Raw genomic sequence first — 26,996 nt, 5'->3', positions numbered from 1 at the left:
GGATGGATTCTGTGAGCTGATGTTAATTAATAAATCCTAGTGCCAAAGGAGAGAGGTGATTTTTAACTGTCCAAAATAACAAGTGTTCAGCAGGGAAAAAAATCAAAGGTGTGAGAGAAATTCTTGGCCAATAATTTTATTTCAACATTAATGAATGTAAATTTTATACTGTGGATGCTTTGCTGTAATCCCTGCATATCACACTGAATTCCCAAACACATTCCTGCTGCTACCCAATGCACAAAATGCTCAGCATTGATGTCCCTGGTGCCCACAGGAACCACTGCATGTGAGGTTGTTCCAAAGGAGTCTGTTTCTATGAGGAGCAGCTTGATAATAATTATTCCTCATTAGAACATTTCAAATATTACTCTAATATGTCCAGGCAGACTAAAGGTGGTTTAGTTGTATTTCCACACCTGGTTTAAGGGTTGTTATCACACTAATCACAGTTCTGCACACCTGAGTGTGAGGCCTTGAGGAGGGCAGTATTTTGCTGTGGCTCTCACACCTGCAGCTGGGATGAACAGGAGATGAAACAGGATGAGATTTAGAGATGGCAAATGTCCTACCCTGACAGCAGTGTGTGAAAATCTGGTGTTTGTGAAAATCTGGTGTTTTCCCCACTGTGCCACACTGGTGATGGTAACACTGGTGATGTCAGGTGAAACCCCAGCTCCGACAAACTCAAATGAAAAACCTGCCACAGACTGCAGTAGGACTGGCTCTTTATCCCCAAGGAAAACACACCCTGAAGATAAATTTGCTAAGGCTCATTGACAAGAGTGCCAGATTACATGGGCTGGAGGGGCATTTCCAGGTATACAGAAGTTCACTGTGGAGTGTGGCAGTCACATTTCATGGAATGCAGTGTTAGTCCACAGAGGGAGCAGAAAAAAACCTGGACAAATCTGCTGTTTGCTTCTCATTGACAGACAAAATAGGCACAAGAAGCTGCTAATCTCTCCCCTTCCAGCTTTGCACTTCTATCACTAAGGTTGCAATTTTTGCTCATTTGAGTTAAGACAGAAAAGTCCAGAAGAAAAACTCAGAAGGTTTAGGGGCAAGTTTTCAAGGAAAAAGGGAGAGGGGATGGAGAATCTGTGAACTATTCATAATGATTCCCCGTCACTTAATCTAGCAGAATATTCCAATTTATATCTGAGTTCTTAATCAGAAATAGAAAACACAGAAAGGAATGTCATACCTCATTGACATCTCTGTTGTTTTTTCACCATCTCCTTTAATTGTATATTTATTTGCTTTAGGTTTTATATGCTTTAATTTATATATTGTCTGGTTTCAATGCAAACCCCCACTGAAGGCTGTAGGTGGGGTTTATACACCACAAAGAAACCACAAACAAAAGCAAAGCAGGAGAGCAGAAGTTCTATTTCTTTCTTACAAGTCACCTTAAATAGCTTGTGAGCTTAAGATAGGCATTGCTTGATTTTATTCTTGATATCCTTTGTGCTTCTCCCTTGTCTCTTCCCTCAAGAAAACCCCAACCCAAATTCCCCCCAAAGTCAGGATGCCAAATATTCCCTCAGGTCTGGCTCCAGTGGCTGTCCAGACATTTCTGCAGCATGGGAGCCACACTCCATAAAATTGTATTCTAGGCGGTGAAACCAGCAGGGAATAAAAAGAATTTTAAGTAGTTTGAAATATAAAACAATAATTTATTTTACTTCATTTTACTTGTTAACGTTTGTAGCTAATGATGATTTCATGAAACTGCTTTTATAATTCAATACATTCAAATCTATAAAGCAAACAGTTACTACCATGGGCTTTTCAAATTCCACAAACTGTCTTATATAAACAAATTAGCTGTACATGCACGTTTCTTCAATAGGTTGCAACATTTGCAAACATGCTTTAAAATCCTTTAAAGCTGCATAATAGTGTACTTTGCCTCAGGCTTTTCAGATGAAACCTCTATACTTCTTTCAGAAACCTTAAAGAGAAAAATGTTTAAATGTTGAGCATAACTCTAAAAACTGCTGTTTGATAAATGTTAAATATTACAAGAGAATGATTCTAATTCTGAGTTTAAACCTTGAGCTAAGTATTGATAAACAGCACTCTGTGTAGAAGTGAACAACAGCAAAATAATATCACAAAATATGGTTTCACAAACAAAAATACATATGTGCAGTTGCTCTTGTGGGTTTCTTGCATTTTTTCTTTAGGTAAAGAAAAGCACGGGTACCTTTTAATATGAATACAGTTTAAGCAAATTACCTGTGTAAGTATGGTTAATACATTTCTGATATTTAAACACTTCATGTAAAAGGTAACAAGTAAAAAAGTACAATCAGTACTCCAAAAAGCACTGCTAATATTGCCTTTGAAGGAGATGGGCAAGCTTCCTCCCCACTGCAGAATGGAGATCCTGGCACCCACGGCTGTAGAGTTCAGTATTTGAACTATAAACTCGGTGACTGTATCTTATATACAAAACTCTTGCCACATTGAACGAGGCATGGATTCCTACCCCACTGGTAGTGTTTTATGTACATAATTTAGCCCTGGGGATGGATTATACAGTAGTCACTGACAGGAAGGAATTGTACACCCGCGTGCCGTCCGGTGACTTTGTTCCGTGGGTTAGCAGTTCTTGGATCGTCATCCAATTGTCAAATATTTTTTTATTTCTCTTCTTCATCATTTTTTTGTGGCTCAGTTCAATGATGTTCATCTCCTTCTTCTCCTCTGCACCTTGCTGCTCCTTCAAGCACTCTAACCTGCTCTGCATCATGAACTCCCGCCGCCTCCTCTGCTCCTTGGCTTTCACCAGGTGCTGCTTCCTCTCCTCCTTGCTCCAGTACCGGCCCATCTTCATCTCACTGATGGCATCGTCATCTGTGGTCATCCCACTGCGCTCCTCCTTGATCTTTATGGCCCGTTCCCTCAGCAGCCTGTCCCTCACCGGCCTCTTGGTGATGTAGCGCGTCCCGTCGCTCCTGACCTTGACCTTCCACTCCATCCTGGGCTCGCTCTGCCCCGAGGCCAAGTCCTTGCACATACTCACCAGGCTCATCTGGCTCTGGGCGTACTCCACGGCGGATTTCTGCTGGATCAGCTGCATGTAGCTCTGGTAGTGCTGGGCGTGGGCAGGGATGTGAGCGTGTTTGTAGGGAGAGTGGTGGTAGGGGGACACGTAGGGCTTCTGGCCGTGAGTGGGGCTTTTGCTGCCGTCGCTGCCTTTCCTCTCCTTGCTCTCCAGCTGCTTGCCAGGGTCAGGCTCTTTAGCGGAGGCGTGGCACTTACCAGCGCTGGATTCGTGGCTCTCTGAGCCAGCAAACAAATTCTTTGGGGAGACATTATAGGCCACTGCCCCCTCGCTGCCTTGGCAGCCGACGCCTTCGGCGGTTCTGCGCAGGGAATTGTCGGGGGAGATCTCCAGCGTCAGCGGCGTGCTCCGGCAGCTCTCACCCGTGTTGTAGGCACTGGAGCTGTCCTTGTCAGACTTCTCAGGCAGCTCGGTGATGTCTGAGAGCTCGTGCCTGCGCACATCAATGCTGGTGTTGTAGTTTCTGAAGCCGCTGTTGTGCAGCATCCAGGGCTCCCGGTACTGCTCCTTCAGCTGCTGCATCTTGTGGGCCCGCACGATGTTCAGGCACTCCAGCTCGATGTTGCGCAGCTCCTCGTTGAGCATCTCCAGCTCTCTGTCCACGCTCTCTTGGTCGCTTTTGCTCATCTCCAGGGTGCTGTTATGGTAGTACAGGCTGTAGGGGTTGGCAGACTTCACCTGGCACTTGAGCTCCAGCAGCTCCCGGAACCGCTCGCACTCGTCCACGGGGATGCCGAGGAAGTCGACGTCGGTGCAGTCAGCTGAGATGAAGGACTCATTGCTGAACTGCATGTCCCCGCTCCCCAGCGTGTCGTGGCTGTAGGTCAGCTTCTTCTGGCTCCCCAAGGTGTTGGAGGAGGTGGTGTGATCGTCCCCATTGTTCTCCTGCTCGGAGCTCTCGTCGTTGCGCGTGCTGTCGTCCGTGCGCCCCACACCGCTGTCCTTCTCGTGCTGGTTGGACAAAATCGTGGCTGTGTCTGTGGTGCCTCCATCCTCCTCGTGCTTCTTCTAACAACAGAAACAGCAGGACACAAAGAAAAATTATTGCAAGCATGTGAAACATTTCAAGGTGTTTATTTTTAAATAGTTCTCCTAATCCGTCACTTTTCACACTTTGTGTGTTCTATATAGGAAGAGTATTATGAAGAACTCAGAGAAAAGGTGACCAAGCCCTCAGCCTGCTGTGGATGTTCTTTTCAGAATAACCTGAGGTCTGAGTTTCACCTATGCAGCAACAGTGGTAGAAGTCACATTTTCAAAATGTTTCTGCTCCCACTTAGGTGCACAACAATATCTACTTCTCCTGTAGTGCCTAAGTGAGAGCATGACTCCTCACAGCATGGGGATGGCACAGAGGATGCAGAGTTCTAGAAAACTTTAGGAAAAAAAGTCTAGGCAAAAACTGAGAAACTGCTTTAATCATAGCAAAATAATGGAGAATATAAAGCCCTGCATAAAATCTGTAATGTAAAAACACTTTATTTGCCTTTTTCCCCTTGTACAGACCTTACTTCAGTCATTTGCCTGAGTTGTCCATTTGGGTTTCCAGGTTTTGGGAGGCTGTTTCCAGTCTGTGCATGCACATCAAATAGGAGATTCTGTAAATCAGTTCTCTGCCTGCTCTACCCACCACACACCCATTATTCCTCTCAGTGACCACAGTGTTGAGGGATTTCCATGAATTGTGGTCTTCTTGTTGTAAGGGGAAAAGCACAAAAGGTACTATTTTAAAACATCTCGCTGTGGACAGCCATGTAATATCTTGATTTTACAGAAAGTCCTTTTGCCTTGATCTCAGTGTCACTTGAGACACCAAGTGTATTCAGCCAAGCTCAATATTGAATATTGAGTGCAGTGGGAAGTTTGACAGCCCTGCACACCAGAAGGGCAGTACCTGCTGAAGCATGCTGGCAGTAAATTGCATTGCCTGGTGGTGCTGTTCCTCTAACATGTCCATGTGCAAGTCATCCAGAAAATCGTTTCTGTCATCATCCATCCATCCTTCATCCAGCTGTGTGAAAAGGGAGGGAAAAAACAAACCAATCATTGTCAAAAGAATGAAGACTGACATAAATTACTGCTTGTCTTTGTGGACAGTGGTTGGGAAATCTCAGGAGATTCCTCCCTGTGACAGTGCTGCCTGTCTTGGGAAGGAGCCTGTCCCTGTGCTAAGTGTGGGTATTGACTGTGCTCTCCTGCCACAGCTGCCTCCATCTCCAAGAGCAGGGTTTTATCTTCAGCAGCCCTCTACATATGAAAAAACTCAGTCTTTTGATCCGTGGAAATACTTGCAAGAGTTGGGGTAGTTTTGGTTTGTGCACAACTTGATTAAGTTGTGCAAAAACACTCCAGAGCTGAAAGCTCGAACACACCTCTTGTGAGGCAGCATCAAACTCCAGAAGGAAAAGCTGGCTGGGGTCTGCAGCCAGATTTTTACTCCCATTTTTACTCCCATTCCCAATTATCCCCACGGGAAAGATCAGAAATATCCAGGCTAAGAGGACAGTGATGATCTGTCCAGGTGCACTGGCAAGGGCTGCTCTCCCAGCACCAGGAGCAGAGACAGATCAAACAATGCTGCTCCCGGCTGTTTGTTCTACACCTTTGTTGTGCTAATCCCTGCTCTACAAAGGGATCTGCTTCAACCTTTTATTGCAGCTCAGGAGGCTTCTTGACAGTATTCAAGTACTTTAAGAGACTGTGTATGAAGAGCTAAATAATAGGTGTTTTAATGAATGAATAATCAATAGCTATAGGAATTAGAGTTCAGCATGTTCTTCAAAACTGTGGCTCAAACCCATTCATAATACCTTGCACTGATGTTTGTAATAGCATTGCAGCACAAATAAATCACCAGTGTCTTAGATATTGAATTTTAATATAAAATATATATGTAAGTACCACGACTGCTGAATTCCATTATTTTACATTATATATATATATGTGCAGTCCTATGCATACCTATGGTTTTAGGTAGATCTGGTAGATATAAACAGGTTAAACAATTTGAAAGAATTGCTTTCTACAAAACAGCAACTGTTTTAATTAAGACTCAGTGAGGGTTTTTTGTTACTACCATACCTGAATTTCTGGTCTTGCCACAAGTAAGGAGATATTCTTGCTCTCCTCACTGGAGAGAAGAGCCACAGCTTCCTCTCGGTTCTGCACCTCGATGCCATTGATCTTTAAAGAAAAAACACCACCATGAAGGGTTTCCATAGGGACCCCTGGGTGCTGCTGTGCCCAGCTCCATGGAATGCTTGGCTGGATGGATCCACACACACACACAAACCCAGCCTTGGGCAGAGAATGCTGGGCAGTGTGGTGGTTTGGACATGTGAAGATGTTCCACCCCCTGCATGCAGAGTCTTGTTAGGAGGGCAGAAAATGGAGTTCTGGGGCTTAGGACACTGGAATTTTGGGGTTTAGGACACTTGGAGCACTTCCCAAGGCGGAAGGCAGGAAGTGGAGTTCTACGGTTTAGGACATTGAAGTTCTGGGGTTTAGGGCACTTGGAATTCTGGGGTTTAGGACAATGGAATTCTGGGGTTTAGGACACTGGAATTCTGGGGTTTAAGACACCTGGAGCACTTCCCAAGGAGGAAGGCAGGAAGTGGAGTTCTGGGGTTTAGGACACTGGAATTCTGGGGTTTAGGACATTGGAATTCTGGGGTTTAGGACATTGGAATTCTGGGGTTTGGGACACCGGAGTTCTGGGGTTTGGGACACCTGGAGCACTTCCCACAGGTACCTGGATGATGCGATCCCCTTCCCGCAGCCGCCCATCCTTTGCAGCGATGCTGTTGGGATCAATCTGCAAAATAAGAGAACTCTCAGTGCTCTGCAGGTTTGGGAGCTCACTATTCACTTCTCCTTCTTTCCTGGGTGGTGCATTTCAATGGAAGGGTTTAGATTTAATTATGGGTTTCTTTCCCCAAATTGGTGCAATTAATTTAAAATGGCTCTGCACGGTGAAAAAAACGTTCCTGTATAAAATGCTACTTTTTTCATGGAAAGGGACAAGGAGAGAGAAATGGGCCCCAGATGTTTGCAAATAGAAGTGTGTGGGGTTTCATACAATTTATATTGTTTAAGCAACGATCAAGAATAAAAATTAAAGGGGGAATACATGAAAATACTCTGAAGGCATCATTTGAAATAGAACATTGTTAATATAATGAAATTTGACTTCAGTGGGAGCAGGACTGCACTCAGTTTGGAGAAAAGGAAAATAATTAGATTTCTTCCAATTACTGCATTTTGGCTGTTTATCCAACATGGTACAAACAGAGGATAAATGTCTTAACTGCCCAACAATGCAGCTGGAAAGACAAATGGTATCTTATGGAAGGCAGCTCAATCTTACCTCACTCACATAAATACCCATGTCATCTTCATCATCTGTTCTGTAACAGACAGTGAGGCCAAGCTTGTCCTGGCTGTTCACTCTGTGTAAATCCACTTCCTGAGGTTAAAAAAAAAAAAAAAGAGGAAAATATATTGTCAGTGAGACACTGGTGACTGATGGAAGCAATTTTTCAAATGCAATGAAAATATTTTGCTTAAGTGATATAGTGGATGTCTTTTGATTTCACTTGTAGACGAGGTTAACTTACTGAGCAAAACGTGATTATATGCAGACAATCAATACCTGGGACATTTTTGACCCTTCAATCAATAGGAAGTCATTTTGAAAATAGACCTTTTATTGATCTTAAGGAAGAAAAATTACCTATATTTCATGCAGTGCTAAGACTTCAAAGGCTAAAATACTTATAAAGTATGATTTCAATATTTGTCACAGCTGATACATATTTCCTCATAAGCAGGGTAATTCTCTGGCTTTTCAGAAAAAAAAAAACTAATACTCCATTACTTTAAATTGTATAATTTTCATGAAGTCATCTAATAAATTCCTCAAAAGTGTGACTGAAGATCAATATATTGTCAGCAAAGCATTTGGTATTGGTAATAGAAACATAATAAGCATTTCAGTATCTTGCAAGTGTTTGCTTTCAGCAGGTCATGGTGGACTTGTTAATCTCAGAGACATTTAACCCATCTTAAAAATGTATGTTCTTCCTCTATGCTTTTTATTTCCACGAGGAATTCCTGAGGGTTATTTCTTTTTTTGTGTTTGACACTGGTTGGTAGGAAGAGCTGTAAAATCCATGGAGACAGCCCCAGGCTGGAGGATGTTCCTGGCTGGTGACCATCCCTGTGGCATTTTTCAGCCCTGCCTTTTTCCCTCTGAGGGATATCCTGGGGGTTTAAGGTGTTTAACCAACTGATTGTGGCTGCTGGGCTGGTCCTGAGGATGCTGCTTGGGCAGGAAGGATTTGCTGAGCAGACAGAGGTGTGGAAACACCTGGAATTGTGTTTTACCTCCTCAGGTGAGGGGAGTGAGTGAGGCTGGGCAAGGTCCTGCTCATCCTCAGGCCAGGCAGGTGTGGGCTGAGCTGAAAGGGAAAACTGGGAGCAGCAAAGGGACACAAAGGGATCCCAGAGCTGTCCCTCTGTTTGTGCTGGACCTGCCATTCCAGAGGAAAACTCCTGACAACACAGCTCCTTCTTCCTGGCATCTCTGTTGCCGTGCCATTTGGAAGGGGCAAGACAATAAAACAAGCTGATATGAATAATTTATTGGTGTGTCTGGCTGACAGCTGCCAAGATCAGCAATCTCGTGTTATTTACTTGTCAACATGTGTAATTTCTTTTTTTTTCCCCCCTAAAGAAGCGTAGCTGTAAATGTCAGTGACATTTCAGCTGGTATTTAAGTGGTTTCAATCAATAGTATCCATGGTGAAGTGCTGTGCTTTTTTCCCCCCTCTTTTGTTACTTAAAGGTTTGAACACAATGCTTTAATAGTGGGGTTTTCTTCTCATTTCTAAAGCTTTGGAGCTTTCTAGAGAGGAGATGGAGATTCCTCAGAAGAGAGATGAGACAAAGTGGATTCTGTTCTGATCTCAGCTGATCCTCCAGAAAGGCAGGGCAGTCAATGGGTTTATTCTGCATTAGCCCTTGGAGTGAACTGGAGTGAGGAGGAAATTTGTGGATTGAGCCTAATTCAAGCCCAGAACAATTCCCATATTCCCTGCATGCTTTACCAAAAAAGTTTCATTATCTTCAGGAATACTTTTATACTGATTTGAAAACGTGGCAAGAAATTTCCAGTGGGACGCATTCTACTGCTTGCCATACTGGCATTGAAAAAAAAATCATATATATATATATATAAAACATATACTATATTATATAAATATTTATAAATATAAACAAACATATAATGCTAAAACCCCCCCACAAAACCAAACAGAACTATATGGTGATTTTGGCCATTAATTAAATAGATCCTGAGTAACTACAAACACTTGGAGTGGAAGGAAAAGAGGGAACAAGCTGTTATTTTAATTCTTATTTGCCACATGTTTTTACTAACAATAAGTGTTTTTCTAACAGTGTACAACTATAAAGACTATAATAATTAAAAATAAAGCACAGGTTTATATCGAAATTTTACCATCTGAGATGTATATACTGGAAAGTAATAAATAATCTGGTGAATTAAATAATATATATTTTGAAATATATATTTTACATAAATATAAACACATATAAAATATACACATATATAAATATATTTATATTTTTACTATATATTTTGAAAGAAAAAGAGCTATCTGTTGTTTAAAAACACACAGAAATAAAGCAGCAAGAAAAGCTAGAGCAGAATAAATTTATAGAGCAGGTATTTAGAACTTGAATTTTTTGAGTAATTAGTTGACAGACCTACTCCTGAGTACAATCCCTCTAGTCCTTGGTAGGAAGAGAGAAAGTGGATTTGATGCTACCCAAATATGATAATTTTATGAACTTAAACATAGGAACAGCTGCTTTCTGTGGGTGTTTGCGTCAGTGAAGTTTTAATATAATCATAAAGGTTTGAAATATTTGAGAGATAAAAGTGTGCAATTCCAGTTGGAGTTGAAGAATCAACACCAGAGTCTTCAAAGCAAAGGTTATTTTCCATATTCAGAGGCAAGTCTGTGAAATGCAGAGATACATGAAAGGGGAAAACAGAAAACTGGCACCTGCAAGCACAGGTATTATGGCAGCTTGAGTAATTGTACCAGGATTTAATTAAACAGAGGAAAATGAATATGGGCCTGGAGGAGTTTGAAAGTGTGAGTCCCTGTGTTTGCAATGCCACGGGAGTTGCCATTTCTCAGAGTTTTGTCTCAGGGCAGTGCAAGGGGCACTCTGGGGTTATCCCACAGCTGCTCTGCAGGCACAGAAAGCAGCTGGCAGGCAGACAGGGGGAATGCTGGGCTGGGTCAATGGGATAAATGTGAAAATTCCATCCATGACAGTTTTTACACTCGCAGATAATTCAAATCTGCTCCTTCAGATCAGGTAAAAGTGACATTTTGAGAGATGTTCAAAGGAGGATTTGGATGCTCTTTCAAAATAGTCTGTGCAAGAGAAGTGTCTGAAAGATTATTGGCTCCTCATCAAATGCAGAGCCAAGGAGGGCTCACAGAGCTGGTTGCTGAAATCCATCTGGCATTTACAGCAAGACAAGAAGAAATGAACATGCCCTGTGACATTATACCTGCAACCACTCATCATAATGAATTAGGAGCAAGTGATAATAGTAAATTAACCTCTATAAGCTCAGAAGATCCTTCATTTGCAGAGGATTATTGAATTATTGTACTGCTGATTTAGAATTATGGCCTGCCTGCAGATTTATAAAAATCAGAGTCCTTTCTCTAACAAGACAGAAATGAGCAGTAGAGATGTGAAATGACAGCAGTGGCTAAGAACAGTTCAGTCACTCAGAAAGCCTCACCCACAGCTTGCATGGTAAGTGATCTGTCCTTCTCCCTCTCCCTGTAAAATGTAGTGGATTTTTTATTTTCTGTGCTGACCTCTGCCATACCTGACCAGCAGGATTCCCTTTTTTGTGCTTCCTTTTGCTAGGTTTCACGCATAAAACAAAGTCAAGGAAATAAATAAATATATATAACTATTTCTTTTTATGCTGCATAAGGCCCTCTCACTACTTTTTGGCAACTGACCCTGCTAGAGCAGGAGGGAAAATCTTCATGCTTTCTTGAATCTAAGAAAGTAATCTATATGTTTGTGTTCTCATATCAAAGTGGTTTTCAACACAGGTAAATGGAAAATAATCCCACCCTTTCCCTTTTCAAGGGAGAAAAGGGAAAGGGAGGGATTATATTCCATAAACCAGATTTTCTTTCCAAAATTCTCTGCTCTAGAGAAGCAGGACTCTACCTGTGGGTGTCTGTGGCGGCCCAGCTCTGTGATGGGGATTCTCTGCCAGAGCACAGAGGCTGGAGCAGCTTTAATCCCCAGTGGTGCTGGGGAAGGCTGCAGGGAAGTGTTTCTCACCCTGATGAAAGGAGCTTTGGGATGGCTCGGTGAGATAACTTGGAGGATGCCAGGCTCTGTGCCAGGCAGATGGGCAGAGCTCCATGGCTCAGACCTTTCTCACACAGCACGAGGCGCTGGGGCCAGGCCGAAAACCTCCAGAGAGCTGAGGCAGGACAAGTTCTCAGTGCTGCCTTGTGAGCCAGATGAAATGTTTTACCACTTCTGCGTTTGTTCCAAACAGAGAACACACAAATATTTGTGTTAGAAAGTACAGCTGTGAAGCTTTTCAAACCTTTCCATATTCAATCACTGCCTGAAGCAGGCCTGCTCAGGCTGCAGCTCTTTGTATTCCCAGACACAGCAATGCCTTGAGAAGCTCCTGATCTGTGCAGCTCCCTGCAGAGCACGAGTTTTCATAGAGAAGAAATATATTCACATAAAAGATGCTTTGAAATGCTTTGTAAACCAGGATGGAATAAAAATTGCAGAGTGCCTGTGATGGAGCCTTCCAATTCTCATGTTCAGAGTCGCCTCTCATCCCCCTTGCAAACAGATTATTGGAGAAGTGAAAGAAAAGTTTAAAAAAGCACAGCAAAGGGGAGAGCTTGAAACCCTGGTACTCAGTTTTTACTCATGGTTTCCTAAAAGCAGTGGAGTATTAATTTCAGATTTTGAAGCACTTTTTTTGTGCTCAGCATGTCCATCTTTGGCTGATCATGCTGGGAACACTGGGAGCTGTGCACTGGGTGGGCCAAAAGCTCTTTGAACAATTCTGGTGTCCTCCTTCAGTCTTTTGACAAGAATGCTTCATTCCTGTCCAAGACTGAGTGAGAGTATCAGAGGGAAATTTCTCAGCAGTAGCAAACATTTCACGTAATTTTCATCTGCAAGCTTCACTGGCTTTCAGCTAACCATTCAGTTGAGTTCAGTTCTTTTCTTGGAAAGAAAGACCTACATACAAGTTGCATATTGGGGAGGGTGAAGACAGAAAGTGAAATGGGAGGGAACAGGCCCCTTTTTGATGTAGAATGTTCTCCTTTGTAATGTGAGAAAGTTCCACTGAGAGAGCCCTGGCTTGGGCTGTGTCTGACAGCTGGACAGACTTGTTTGAATAAACATATTAATGCATAACACTGCTGGGGAATCCTGGAGTGACATTATTCTTCCTTTATGAGCCTGAAATGACTTCTAGCTGGGCCTCCGTGAAGAATGAATGTACTTTTAATTTATAATAAAATAGGAGTTCACTATTTAGTTCCTCTTTACTTGTGGCATGGAAACTTCAAAAGAAAAGAAATGGTATTTATTTGTTTTTGTAGCAGGGAATATATGGCAGTTACCTCCGAGTCATCAATTTTAAGACAAATGTTGAGATAAAACCGAGAATACAATTTTGGCACCTCAGCAATACTGCCAGCATAAATTCCTTCCTATGGATATTTACATTGGAGGTTGGTTGCGAACTTGGCTATTTCACCTTTTTTGTCTTGTTTGCTTGTTACAAATCACTAACCAGTCAGTTATAGACCATAAAAGTTTAGATGAGGAGCTTCTGATTTAAATTCAAAGCACATTTTATAGACATAGAAACCCAGAAGGCTGACTTGATGGCTTTCTTACTTTCGACATTCCTGCTGCAGTCAATGAAACAGTGCCTTTGTGGTCTTTTAAAACATATCTATCAAAAGGCAAACAAAAAAGCAACCAGCCAGTTGAGTCCCTGTTAGCACTTTGACCTTACCATTGATCACAGTCTTTACAATTTGAACAGGAATCTTTAGTGGTTTTTAAGAAATACTATTAGGCTACAGAGACTTTCCTAATGTTCATCTGCCTGTGTTACTGAGCTGATCACCTTTTGCCATCAAGTACTATATCAATGTCACAATTATTAATGTTGTGGTTTAAGGCATATTAAGGTTTGGCTACTGGAGTGCGTGTGTTTAAACTGTTTTCAGTTCAACTGGTTGACCTTCTAATGGAAGCACTAGAATTTATCCACAATATTAGATTTCCTAAAAAGTAGATTTTGGAAAGATGCTGGTAGAAAACACTGATTTGTTCTACATTTTCCTTTGAGACTGAAACCTATATTGTATTTGTTTTTATTTAAGAGAGAAAAAAAGGGCCTGTTTGAAAAGTAAGGCCTTGAAGTCTGCTAAGTAGCATTTGTTTTACTGGCACTTTGATTTTATCCTGCCTTTGATTTACATCTGTATACAGAGATGAATTGCTACCAGATCCGCAGAATTTGAGAACAGCTTGCAAACTTTTTATGGGGTTTTAGTCCTTGATCCTGCAAACACTTTTATAGAAGGAAACAACCTGGTGCTCATGGAAGGGCTGAACTCTGCTCCCACTGAAGCTGTTGATAAATCTGCACTGGTTTCAGCAGAGCTTCAGCACTGCTTGCTGTGACAAACAGGTGTTAGCACGACCAGGATCTAAGAAATCAGAAGTGCAAGCCAGCTAAGGGTATAAAATATTCTCTTACTGATAGTCTTGGATGGATCAGCTGGCTCAGACATTGCTGGCTGTATTTAGAACTATTGGGATACTTTGCTGCTATTCATTATAAACACTAAAACCACTTCACTGGGTCAGTACTGCTAAAGTATCTTGCAGAACTCCACAATTTATGTGCTATCAATGGAATGGTTGGGAGCAGGCTATTAAAATAAGGAACGAGAAAACTGAAGATGAACTTCTGATGGGATATGCAAGCACTAAAACCAGAAGTGGTTTTCAAAGATTTGTCAGGGAAAAGGGCTTGCATACCTTCATGACTGCTTCAACTTTTATTATCTGTAATTTCATATGTATACATATGTCACTTAAGTAATGAAAAAGGGAGGAACAGCTTAATAGAGTGGCAAATCTATCCTGGCCTTGTCTTGTAAACTTAACATACTTCAAAATTATATGATCAAGAACATCTGTTTCTCAGCCAGGAAATATTTAAGAGAAACTCACACATTTTTACTGTGGTTATGTGGAACAGGTCCTGCCACTCAGCAGAGCCCTTCAGATTTTCAGAAAGCCTAAATCAGCACACTTAAACAGAATTTAATTAAAGGAATCAATGACTTCATTATTTATGTTAGCTGAAGATCATCAGTGCCTGGCTCACAGCTCAATGGGGTGATAAAGGTATCAGCAACCAGTGAACAATGTTATCACAAATATCTGCTTTGGAAAGTCTTTCCACTTTATGCAATTCAAAGACCTTGAGGTGCATATGGAAATGAAAGAGTAAGTACCTCTAATTCCAACTCATCCCGGTCCATTTCTTGATGAATTCCTCCCATGTAGTCATTTGGGTCATAGTATTCATGCACGGATGGATGGCTGGAAAAAAAAAAAGGTATTTTTTAGGACAGCACTCAGGACTTTAGTGGAACTTGTTAATGCATTCCAAGCTTGTAGGGGAGATGATGGAGTGACCCCCACACCGAGGAGCTGCATGTAGTTAATTCTGTAAGCTACACCACTTACCCCAGTAAGTGTTTTAAATGAAAATTCCGTGTATTGCAGGAGGACAGCCTGCTGCTTTTTACTGCTTGAGCTCTCCCATACTTCCATTGCCTTTACTTTGGAAGTTGTGAGCAGTGTAATGCTCTTGTGATCACTGTTTTCTGAGCTGGATTGTTCTATCTGCAGTGAAAGTAAACTCCCTGTAATTCTCTGTTAACTAGACACACGTCTGAGGCTATTTATGTAACAGCATCTGCTAATTGGCCAGCATAGTCAAGTTGTTAGAGGCAGGCGAGATTAATCTGAACGGAATTGGGAGAAGTGAGAGGAAACATCCGGAAAAAATGACTTTGCTCTCACGTGCTGGGTGACAGCACAGCCAGAGAGCTCAGTGTGGTCCTGGCATGGGAAGGCCACTGGTGATCCCACTGGCAGATGGGACTAATAATTAAGGAACAATATGGAGCTGATAGGGCTAAGGTGGAATAATGCAGGCACATTGCAACCTAAATCACAGAATGATAAAATCATGGGACAGTTTGGGGTGGAAGGCAAATATTTTCTTGAGGAAAACCTCATTCCACCCCTGCCATGGGCAGGGACATCTTCCATTAGACCAGGTTGCTCCAACCTCTCTTGGACACTTCCAGGGATGGAGCCGCCACAACTTCTTTGGGCACCCTGTGCCAGAACCTCACCACCCTCACAGGGAATAATATTTTCCTAAATGATTCATCAGGAATGAATCCTTGCCATTTTCTAAGTGCAACTGGTACTAAAAGCCCCTACTGCAGATGAGGTTGTTAGGTGCAGTGTCGAGGCTCGAAGAACAATCATGTCCTCCCCACAGGCTCCAAGCCCTTTGAGCTGTTTGCTCACTGCAAGCTCAAAGCTCCAGCATTTTGTCAAGTATTTCCACTAAACTGTGCTGCTGTGCTTGTATTTTGAGTGGGCTGGGAATAGGTGGCTGTGCTGGAATATCTCCTTTGAGTACCAGCAGAGAGAGGCATGAGAGGAAATGGAAAGGTCCTGGCTTGTCGCAGACATCTTTTTTATGAAAATCTTTTCCTTAAGATTTTTTTTCCTCCTGAGAAGCTGAGAGGCCTCAGGAACAAAATGTAAACAATGGTTATCTGCTGCTGTGGAATGCAACAGGTGCATCTGTGATTGGTCTCATGTGGTTGTTTCTAATGAATGGCCAATCATGGCACAGCTGGCTCAGGCTCTCTGTCCGAGCCACAAACCTTTGTTATCATTCCTTTCTATTCTTAGCTTAGCTAGCCTTCTGAGAAACCTTTTCTTCTATTCTTTTAGTATAGTTTTAATGTAATATATATGATAAAATAATAAATCAAGCCTTCTGAAATATAGAGTCAAATCCTTGTCTCTTCCCTCATCTGAAAGCCCCTGTGAACACCGTCACACTGGCTCATGTGGGAAGGTTTCTGTGCTCTGAAAATCACTCAAGGGCAGTGCAGGATCAGTGCCTGTTCACAGCCAGACCCCAATTCCCTGGAGGGCAGGCAGGGATGCCTGGGGAGCTGCCCTGGGAGGGTGGGTGCACACCAGCCCTGTTCTCACCGCGTGCAGCATCACCTCAAAACCTCAAAAAACAAGAATTGCTGTGGCCAAACCAGATCAGCCTCTCACACACAGCAACTGAGAGGGTCAGAATCCTTTCCATTCCCTGCTCCCTGCGGAGATGCATGGCAGGATGACAGGCAATCTGCAGGGGCTCCTTGGGGAGCTGTTTTCCTCTCCAACAGCATGTGAGGGCGGGGGGTGTGTGCGCCAGGAGATAATTGTCATTTGTATTTGTAAGTACAAAAGCATCAAATTACCATTAACAATAATTAAAATTTGATTCTAAAACATCCATGACAACACTGGTAAGTAATTTTAGTCCCAGAAAATAACTTATTCGAGTAACAGCGCTGCAGGGTTATAATAAAGTAATTAATACACTGGAACAGAATGCAGCAGCTCTTAGCATTACACAATTTATGGCAGCCATAAAAAATAAAGTTAAAACATAAGCAACCCAAAGAGGCAGTGAGAGGAATTACAAAATGCAATAACTTTATCCATCAAATGCCAGCAAAAAAAAATGAGCTTTATGAGGCCATGTTGTGACTCAGTGGCATTACTCATGTGAGTAATGTCCCGCTAATGTGTAGGAAAAATGAAAATGCTGTGAGTTATGGCTCAGTGGTGGATGAATCCTGGCTACTTCTGGGAGAACATGTTTACCAGAGAGTGAGGTGAGGTTGTGAACTCATAACACATCCCTATGGAACACAAGTGTGGAAACCCAGAGCACTGGGAATATTTCCCTGTCTGCTCTGGGGTGCCCTGACTCCCAGGGAAACACTGATTTTGACCCTCATTCATGGAGAAAAAAGTTTCAAGATAAACTAGAACCCACACAAGTGTGAAATAGGTTATAGAGAATAGTGCAGGTGTGTCACTTGGTGAGAAATTGAGGTTTTGGGGTTTTTAGTGTGTTGTGGATGGAAGCAAGATGGAGGGCACAGGGTGTCATCCTGGGTTTCTCCTTCATGCTTTTTCTTCCTTCTTCTTCATGGGTTTGGGTGGCATTTTGTCATTGGGCAGAGAAGTCCACATTGGGATCAGTTATTGGGTTAAATGGGAAAATAACCCAGGTGTCAGTTCTTAATTGGATAGTTTAGTCTTAAAAGACCTTGTACCAAGAGATTGTTGGCCATTTTGTGCCTTCTAATGAAAAGCTGCCCAACTCACAGCAGTGAGACTGTTTTACTGATAAGAAATAATAAACACTTGAGTCCAAACATGAATTACTGTCTCAAGTGCCTTCAATCCAGACCCAGAAAAACCAACGACTGGTACCTCAGTTTAATAATTAAGGAACACTATGGATTGTTGCTCCACAAGGATTTCTGAGGCTCAGAGAGCATCACTTACTCTTCGGGCAGCAGGTAGGGGTCCAGGCCGGGGACGGGCGGGCTGGGCGAGCCCATCTTGCTGAGGGCCATGATGTGCTCGAAGGTGATGTCGGTCTGGGTGCCCACATCCACCAGCTGGGGCTCGTGGGCCTTGGCACGGGGGGCCCTCCTCAGCACCTGCACCACGATGGGCTCCTTGGCTGTCTTGAAGGCCTCCACGGCCTGTTCGTGGGTGGCTTTGGATAAATCCTTCCCATTGACCTGTGGGGAGAAACAGCAAAGCTGTCAGGGACACAGGCTCAGCTCCCAGCCATGTCAATGATCCCTCAAGGTTTAACTTTCATATTTTCCAGGTTCTGTACTGCATTGGAGCTCCAAATTTCATATAAAATGTCAGCAAGTTCTCCTCACAGTCAGTCCCACAGAACAATCCTTTTCCTCTCCTCAGTCCCACAGAACAATCCTTTTCCAGCTCCAGAACCAAGGACACCACTGCAGCTTCAGCCCCAAAAATGCAAACAGGGAATGGAGGAGAGCAAACTGAGAGGGTGGGACTGCATCACCTGGAGCTGGAATTGGAAAATTACCCCAATATGGAAATGGACCAAAACTTATAGGAGTGTAAAAACTCATGACACACCATCCATCTTGGGTCCATCTTGGGCAGAACCATGGCCAGGCTCTTGTAGTGCCCAAGTTCCATCATTTCAAGGCCTTTTAATAAATCCCTCCTTTATTCCTTTAACTCTCCCCACCCTCTGTTCCATGTCAGTCTCTTTAGCACCACCAAGGTGTGAGCAGCCAGTGTCCATCCCCACAATCTTCTGCATCTCTCATTTTCCCCTTTCACTACAGTAATTTTACAAATCCTTTGCTCTGCCTTTTATTTTGATAGATTTTACTGGGCGTGCTCTTTGAGCTGAAGTACAAACCAGCACCCCTTTTGTTTCTTGCAGATTAGAAATCCTTCAGCCCTTGTTCAGACACAACAAGTTATTGATTGTCCTGGAGTTTTTCTGGTTTTTGTTGCTTTTTAGACTCTTTGCCTTTTTGCTGAACAACACCAAAACTACAAAACTATGTGTTTGTGTCTGATAAACAATTTTTCAGATGAAACATGATGGTAGTAGTCAGTCACTGCAATAAAAAACTCAATTTTAGAGAAGTGGATAAAAATAACAGGAGACATGCCAGGCCACAGAACTGGGGGCTGAGCAGACAATTCACACACTGCAATAAATACTCACTATAATCCACATTTAGTCACATTAAAGTGGGGCATCTGAATGAGAACATTACTCAGCACAATAACTGAATTTAGCCCACACTTAACATATTGCCCAGGGCAAAAAGCTGCCTGATATAAAGAGGGTTAACTTGAGTGCAGAATAGATTGAAAAGGCCAAATTCCTGCTGAATTACCGTGTGCAAATAACACTTTTTCCTGCTGTCACCTTGGGTTTGCCTTGGGGAGGTGATGACACCGGATTTTTGTGAAGCCAGCTGAGAGGGGAAGGTGTTAGCATGACATTTACATCACACCAACACTCACACTGCACACCACTGCTCCCAGTAATGCACAGTGTGCAAAGTTTGGCCTGGTCAAATTAAGTATCATTAACTCGCCCAATTGAGCAGATTACTTTAAAACAGTTTGTACAGCTGTAAAATTAGGTTCAGCCTAATGTTTTCTCTGGAAAAAGGAAATGCTGATTATGGTTTGTGTTTTATTATTTGCTGCAAATTAAATGTTGCACATTTTACTGTGTGCATCCGATTTTTTTTTTATTTTTTGTGCAACAAAACCCAACAAGCAATCAAAACAAAAGAAGCTAAATTGCAGTGTATAATGTTTTTCAGAAATGTGCTCAGAATAACTCTTGAGCAGGAAACTATTTATGAAGATCCTTTCTCCATCTTTATAGTAAAACCCAGTGAAATCCTGCAAAGGATTTCCAGTTCATTCCCAAATGCTGTCATGAACCTGGATTACAGACAGTTTACCACAGGCCTGCATTTTAATTTAGGTTCCTTAGGACACTTTTATTTCTGCAAATCCGTGGACTGGCATCCTCTTTGTGCTCTCCTATGCAATTGTTACATAAATAATCATAACTTCAAGGACAGCTTGATGTCATGCAGGGAGAACAGGCAGTAGTAGCTGCACTGTGCCATAAATTGTTACCACAGGAATTATGTCCAAGTAGTTTCCTGACTATGTTGTCTGCAAGCTGATAATGCCATGAAAAAGAAAAGCTTCTGCACAGCCAGGAAAAAGGAAATGGGACCAGATTTTAGAACTGGGGTCATTAGCCAGGTAAATTTTAATCTAAACCCTCTCCTGCTGCGGAGTGACCTTGTGTAGAACAGGTTTGAGACTTTCTGGCATTCAGCTTCCAGTGGGTAAGCTGATAGTTCTACAACTGATAACTCTACCATTGATAACTACAGAACTGTATTTGATGTGTGTACGATTTTAAAGGATGGGTTTGATAGGATGGCAATGATTGCACTGAAATGGAAGCACAAGTCACTGTTCTGCTGTTATTATGGGCTTCTTAACCCACTCCAAAGATGTGGTTGGGGGATTTTGTCTTTAAAAGTTAATATTTCTGTGAGCTGTGACATCACCCACAATTGTTAGGCAAACAATCCTCTGGACAGTAGCTGTCCACATGATGAATGGTTTGGGGTCAGCCTGTGGATCCCTTACAGGAGGAGATTCCTAAAGCCCAGCTGAGTGGAATCCTTTCAGCCCTGCAGGTTCCTGCTCTGGGCAGCAGCCTTGGCCCCTGTGCTGATGCTGATCTATGAGACACGGTCATCATTTCAACAAATGATGAAAGGACACACAGTGACACAAAAATACACTTAAAAGTGCTTTACAGCAGGGAATTACATTTCTGAATCTGGCTCCTAAAAAACCTGCAGCAAGTGCCATAATATGTGGTAAATACTGAACAGTGAATAGTCTGTAATTACTTTTTTTTTAAGCATTTCCCATCTCAGCACACCAATATCATTTTCCATTACAGGGAAATAAGGATGGCAGTGCTAAATATTTGGATAATAAAAAGCAGTAATTCCCCAGTCTGCTTATGCATAACAGAGATAAATTGCTTTTTAGTCTGGAAAAAGTAGAAGGTATTGGTATTTTATTTTTAGCAGCACACAAATGATGCAGAAGAGAAATATATTGGGATGATCTCAATGGGTGTCTGTGTTGAGTCAGTACTTGTGGCTAATCCTGAGTCTAGCAAATAAGTGATACTAATATGCTTAGTTTCTATCTGGAAAATTTGTTACAATTGACAAATAATTATTCCCAGTGCTTAAAAGCCAATAAATACATAATAAAATAAATAAATTAATAAATCTCTACAGATTTGCTTTGTTTAAAAGAAAGGGACTTCATATTCCTAGACTTTATTCCTAATGCTGCTGAATTGTGTCAGCAATTTTTTTCCTTATAAACAGTTACATCTGAAATAACACAGAAAAAAATTAAAATCCATGCACATGAATGCTTCAGAAGACTGCCAAAAACGACAAATATGCATAATTTCTGTGGAACATGCCATGTGACAGAGACAATGGGATCTTTTCATGGCACAAAGGATGGATAAATTAACTTGTCTGGAAGGGTGAAATGCTTAGCTTTTGGACCTTCTTAGCACTGGAAATACACTGAATATGGAGAAAGCTGTAGCTAAAATGCAGTGACTGGAGTTAAATGGAGCTGAATGGACTTGGGTGAAATTTGTGGTGCAGCCAGAGAGTGGGTTTAGCCCCTGCAGGAGGCAGGGACACAAATACTCTGTATTAACACCACACAGTGAATAAGGAAGGCATGCTTGAACTGATTTTTTTTTTAATAGAAGCTATGCAATGATTATAAAATAAAATAGCATCTACAGTATTTTATTTTCTAGTACGTACTGTATATTCTTCTGCACTGAAATGGGCTGGAGAGAGGACCAAGAAATCTATAGAGGCAGCAAGAAATCTACAGATAAAGATGGCATAATCCTGTGTCTCCTGCAAGTTTTAATACTTGGAATGAAAATAAAATAGTCACTTGAGCTTGATTTGATGCTCACTGGAGCCAAGGGTGTTTTTGCTTTTGCAGTGCCCCAGCTCAGGCTCTGACAGAGAGGACATTAACAGCAAATCAAGAAGTTATGAAGCTGAGAGTGCCACCAGCATTCCATGGCCAAACTGAGATAATGGAAGGGAAAATGCTGCCATGGTCAGTGAAGGTGGAAGTGATGTATATTTGTGATTGAGAAAAAGAGAAATGATGCCCGAAGGCAGAACATGGCACAAATCTAAACGAGTGACCCCAGCAAACTAACAGGAGGAAACAATGTCTTCAACTCTCATTTTGATCATGGAGCTCTCATTACTTCCTCTACCCAAGAAGTAAATGGTCAGAAAAATAAACAAGAATTAATGAAAAGAGGAATGGAAAAAAAATCTAATATGCTGTATCTATCTGGCCCCAAATGGAAGCAGCAGAACTACACTGAGGAACCCTAAACATCAGGTGGAATTGCTGAGGAAATCCCATGATAGCCTAGGAGATGTGAGTACAGCAAATACGTGGGTGTAGCTGGAGATCAGACTCCTCAGAGCCATGAAAAGGCTGGAAACCTTGGAGATAAAAGGGTAAAACCAGGCAGTAGGATCTTGGGCAGTGTAGGGTTGGTAAGGCCCACATCTCTCTCTGTTGGTAGCTACATTTTAAGTAGAAAAACAAATAAATCAGTGATGATTTGTGAGCAGTGATGTTCTCAACAAGGAGAAAAGAAAAAAAACCAAAACATCAGGAAAAACTCTCATATCTGTTCAGGCTTGTGAAGGATTTGCTCCACCTCACTAGGAGATGGCTTTCCATGTAATTTTCCAGTGCTGTGAGTGTGTAAGGGGCTGGATCTACACTGGTTTCTCTCTGCTGGAGCTGTGCAAGGCATTTGGCATCCCTCCTGTTGAAATCTCCTCCTTCTATTAACTCCAGATACGTCACAGTGAAACACCTTTTACAAGGACAGATTTTCTCACGTTTTTATATTTATAGATGTGCTTTTAGTTCAACAATGGTTGTGCTGAGAGGTTCCTGAGCCAATGCCACTGTTCAGATGCTAATTTCCTGAGGTCAGCATTGGCACAGCCCTGCAACCTTCCCACTGTGAGGACAAGGCTGCACCTCCTGTGCAAGGCAAAGGCAATCTGAGCCAAGGCTGGGATGGCAGAATTGTTCTCTGTTACTACAAAACACATCCTCATTTTTGCCTGAGGTATGAGGCAGGATAGCACACGGCTGTGCTGTTACATAAATGCCATTTTATCAATAGCTGCTGTTTAATTATTGAGCAAGGTAAGTGATTTACATGCTTTGTTTCTCTGGGTGGGAAGAGAAGGCTAATTAATTGCCACTTTTAAAAAGATATAAATTAGAGGCCTTCAGGTATATCAAAATATGTCACTTGTTCACAAGTGGACAAAACTTCCTCCTGGTTGCCACTAATTCTGATTTTCTCTTCCTTATGACACAGAGCTTATGGAAAGCCCAGCAGTGGTGGTTTCTGTTTTCCTGTGAGAGCAGAATTAACACAGAGAATTAACACATCTCTGCACAAGGATGCTCCTGGAGCTCATTCTAGTTTCCCACAGGGACAGGGGCACACACAGGAGCCCTGGGAGGGGACATTGGGACAGGAAAGGGCTCCAGGAGAGAAAGTGGGGAGGATGCTCAGGGCATGGAGGAGTTCAGCAGTCAACCACGAGCAAACATCATCTGAAACAGTACAGATGAAATTTCTTCAGGCACTGGTGTAGAAAGGCTGAGAAAGCCACTAAATCCCTGTGCAGAACAGTTTTGTTATAATGATACATATATATTATATTATATTACATATTACATTATATATTATATATTATATATTATATATTATATATATTTTATATTATATAATATATATGTATATTATTATAATATCTATTATTTCATTTTGTATTTTATTTTTGCAGCAGTAGCTTGTGACATTGTTTTCTGGATGTTGGGAGCAACCAGCAGAAACCCCGAGTTTCAGTAAATTATTTTTTCCCTTTAATTTAGGCTGATTTCTGTGGGTTTAATGCATAAACATTTGTATGCATTGTACAGCTTGTTGGCTCTTCTGTGCCTCACAAATGTCACAGAGAAAAAAAAAACTTTTTTGCCTAAGAATGAGTAAGCAGCTTTTCTTTGTAGAAATTCATGCAAATCCATGGGAAGTGCACTATAAAAATGCTAGTTCTGTTAGACTACAGATGCCTGTGCTCCATTTAAAATGCTCTTTATGGTCTGATTCACTCCTTTAGCAAGTTCTTAAGGAGTCTGCATACTAAGAAAAAGCAGCACAACTTTAAAGATTTTTATAGAAGCAAGAGCAGCAAAAAGCCTATTTTATAACCCTCCTTTTCCTCAGGAACTGGAGAAAAAAGGTTCAAAATACAGGTTAATTCTTCTTGCAGATCCATCTAATCCCTCTTTTATTTCCCTCATATGTACAGTCTCCCTCCTTTTGAAAACCCCAGAATTATATTGTTTAGTAATAGACTGTTTCCATGTGTGTGCATTTCCCTTCTGCCTTGTGAGCCATCCATGACAAAACAGTTCAGACCAAGGAAAAATTCTTTTCCTTGAGAGCACAGAACACATTTGTCCTCCAAACCGTTAACTTGCAAATGGAAAATCTTGGGAAAAAGAGCCTGGAAATAAAAGAATTTTAATTTTGTTCGTAATTAGCACATTTAGGTATTACCAAGGCAGTGCCAGGAGTGTCTGGAGCATACTAAGATGCTCTTGGTTGGGTTCTCAGGCTCTGCTCCTGTGGATCACTACTCAAAATAAAACCACAGGGGATTTTATAACTTTCTTCAATGAAAACACAGAGCAGTGTTGGGGCTTCTGAGACTTGGATTTCACTAGAGGCAAAGTTTACTTGGAGCTCTTTTTCTATTAAATATGCAGTAATCGTGTTAAATGTCTTTATATCAGGGCAGAAATGCTTTTCCTTATTTTTTCAAGTGATCTTTTTTGTATCTTTTCATGGCTTAGTAACCCAGGTCCACCTAGAACACAGCCAAAGTTTACAGACCTCCCCTTTGAATGCCTCTCTCTGCCATTTCTGCAGCCCAGAGGGGGCCAATCAATGGCATCTCTGAGTGAGCTACAAATGAGCCATAAATAACCATGAATTACTAATGACTGGATTCAGCAAGTGTAATTACCCGTTCTCTCACATCCTCTGCTTTGTCCACCTCCAGCCCTGCACCTCCAGCGTGGCTCCTTGGGAAATGCTCCTGCCCTTCCCACATGTGCTTTTCCCAAGGGGCAAAACCTATGTCTGTGTGTTCATCTGGCACAGCAAATTAAAGATTTTTATCAATGACAGCTTTTAAAAATCTGTGTATTCTATATTTATGTTTAAAACAACAATGAGAGTGAAGAGCATGAAACAGTTCAAACCCTTTGAGGGTGCAATGTTATGTGGATTCAAGCTGAATTTGAGCAGCATAAGAAACAATTCTTGTCCTGAATCAGACCAAAATCCCCTGTAGAGCAGCACCTTTCTCCCACAGAAATGGTCAAAGACTAAGATTTGGAGGGAGCTTTCCCCTGCTATGGTCTTCCAGCACTCAGAGTTTGGTAAGGCAATATTTAACACATACCTCAATTAAAATCAGAGTAATACAAGTTTCTGGTGTACAGACCAGCACTTCAAACAATACTGACATCATTTTAGCAGCATATCAGACTGTGCAAGCACACAGCACAGGCAGGGCTGCCTCTGGAGACCTGCTCAGGGCAAACAGACAAAGGGATCTCTACACAAGATGAAACACAGAACAAGTGAATGATCTGCCTGAGGTCACAGGAGGGCACAGCACAACTCACACCTCCCATCCCACACTGTGTTTAGGATCATTCTGATTCCCAGCACCCTGTTTTCATTGTTTGTAGCTTTTAAATTCATCTTCCTGCTCTCTTCCACAAATGTGATGCAGGACAAGGGAAGAGCAGCTCTGAAGATCACCTGTGTTGAGGAGGGTTATTGAAGCTGGATCCAAGAAAAGATGGAAAGAACACCCTGTGCTGCCCTGTGGGAGCCCAGTGAGAGATCCCAGAGGGTTTCTCAGCCCTGCTGCTTCGGGAGCTTTGGTACATTGGGCCTTCCACAGGCAGAGCTGAAGAACACAAACCTCAGAGGGGAGTCCCACACCTCCTCCCTCCGAGCTGCCATGGCCATGAGTTCTCAGTGAGACATTGACAAAAACACCTTCATTTTCCTTTGCTTCTGCCCAAAACTGATGGCAGTTACACAGATTTATCGGGTCAGACACAAGAGCTTTTGCTGAGCTCTGAAGCACCTCAGCCAAATTTAAAAGTTCTTATCAGCTGTGATCTTCCAACATATGAATGACTGCTTTCTCTAAAATGATCTTCAGTTTTCTCATTGCAAGAATGTACAGAATACTGGTTTGAAGATGCAAAAAACCCTCTTTGTGCTGCATTTCTGTTTGTAGTTTTTGTTATTATTTGGGATAATTTCGATATATCAGTGTCCAGTTCCTATGCCAGTGGACAGCATGTCCAATCACCTCTGTGTCCCTACCCAGGATATCATCCCTGGAAGGACACAAGGAAGAAAACAGTGCCCTGATTCTGACCATTTGAGTTCTGTATGGTGGCATCTGGCTTTTTGCTTGAAGATATTTCCATGTTAATAGGAAGTGTTCCTTCAATTGTAGTATATTCATATTAAGTAGTATGAATAGTAGTAGTGTATTCATATTAAGCAGTATAATATGAATAGTATATTTATATTAAAGTAGCATGAACTTCCTATTAATAGTTCTATATTAATAGGAAGTTTTTCTTCAATTGTAACTGCTGGAATTAGTGAGTATTGTAACATTTAATGTTTTGTATATTTGATATTATTTATTCTGCCCCTCTCCTGTCAGATCCCTGACTTGTGCCCAAGTTCCAGCTGGATCTGTTTCCCTTTACCCACCAAATCTCTGCAAGGACCAATCCAGTGTTCATGTAGCTGCAGAGCTGTCCTGTCCCAGTGAAA

General features: G+C 41.9%; 1 protein-coding gene across 3 annotated transcripts in view; it reads right to left on the bottom strand.

The window, feature by feature from the left end:
* Positions 1 to 1,655: 1,655 nt before the first annotated feature.
* PDZRN3 (PDZ domain containing ring finger 3) overlaps positions 1,656 to 26,996 on the bottom strand; it is a 130,335-nt gene continuing 104,994 nt past the window's right edge. For all 3 annotated transcript variants that reach the window (XM_005490170.4, XM_074550340.1, XM_005490171.4), the window contains 7 exons: positions 17,891 to 18,132; positions 14,734 to 14,821; positions 7,443 to 7,541; positions 6,828 to 6,890; positions 6,158 to 6,259; positions 4,971 to 5,087; positions 1,656 to 4,084 (listed from right to left, as the gene is read on the bottom strand). In XM_005490170.4, the coding sequence (XP_005490227.1) occupies positions 2,543 to 4,084; positions 4,971 to 5,087; positions 6,158 to 6,259; positions 6,828 to 6,890; positions 7,443 to 7,541; positions 14,734 to 14,821; positions 17,891 to 18,132 (2,253 nt within the window). In that variant the 3' untranslated portion in view covers positions 1,656 to 2,542. The remainder of the gene's footprint in view (positions 4,085 to 4,970; positions 5,088 to 6,157; positions 6,260 to 6,827; positions 6,891 to 7,442; positions 7,542 to 14,733; positions 14,822 to 17,890; positions 18,133 to 26,996) is intronic.

The sequence above is a fragment of the Zonotrichia albicollis genome, chromosome 12 (genome assembly GCF_047830755.1).
Source record: "Zonotrichia albicollis isolate bZonAlb1 chromosome 12, bZonAlb1.hap1, whole genome shotgun sequence".
Taxonomy (NCBI): Eukaryota; Metazoa; Chordata; class Aves; order Passeriformes; family Passerellidae; genus Zonotrichia; species Zonotrichia albicollis.
The sequence above is the reverse complement of the archived record's forward strand: the minus strand, read 5'-3'. Positions and strand labels throughout refer to the sequence as shown.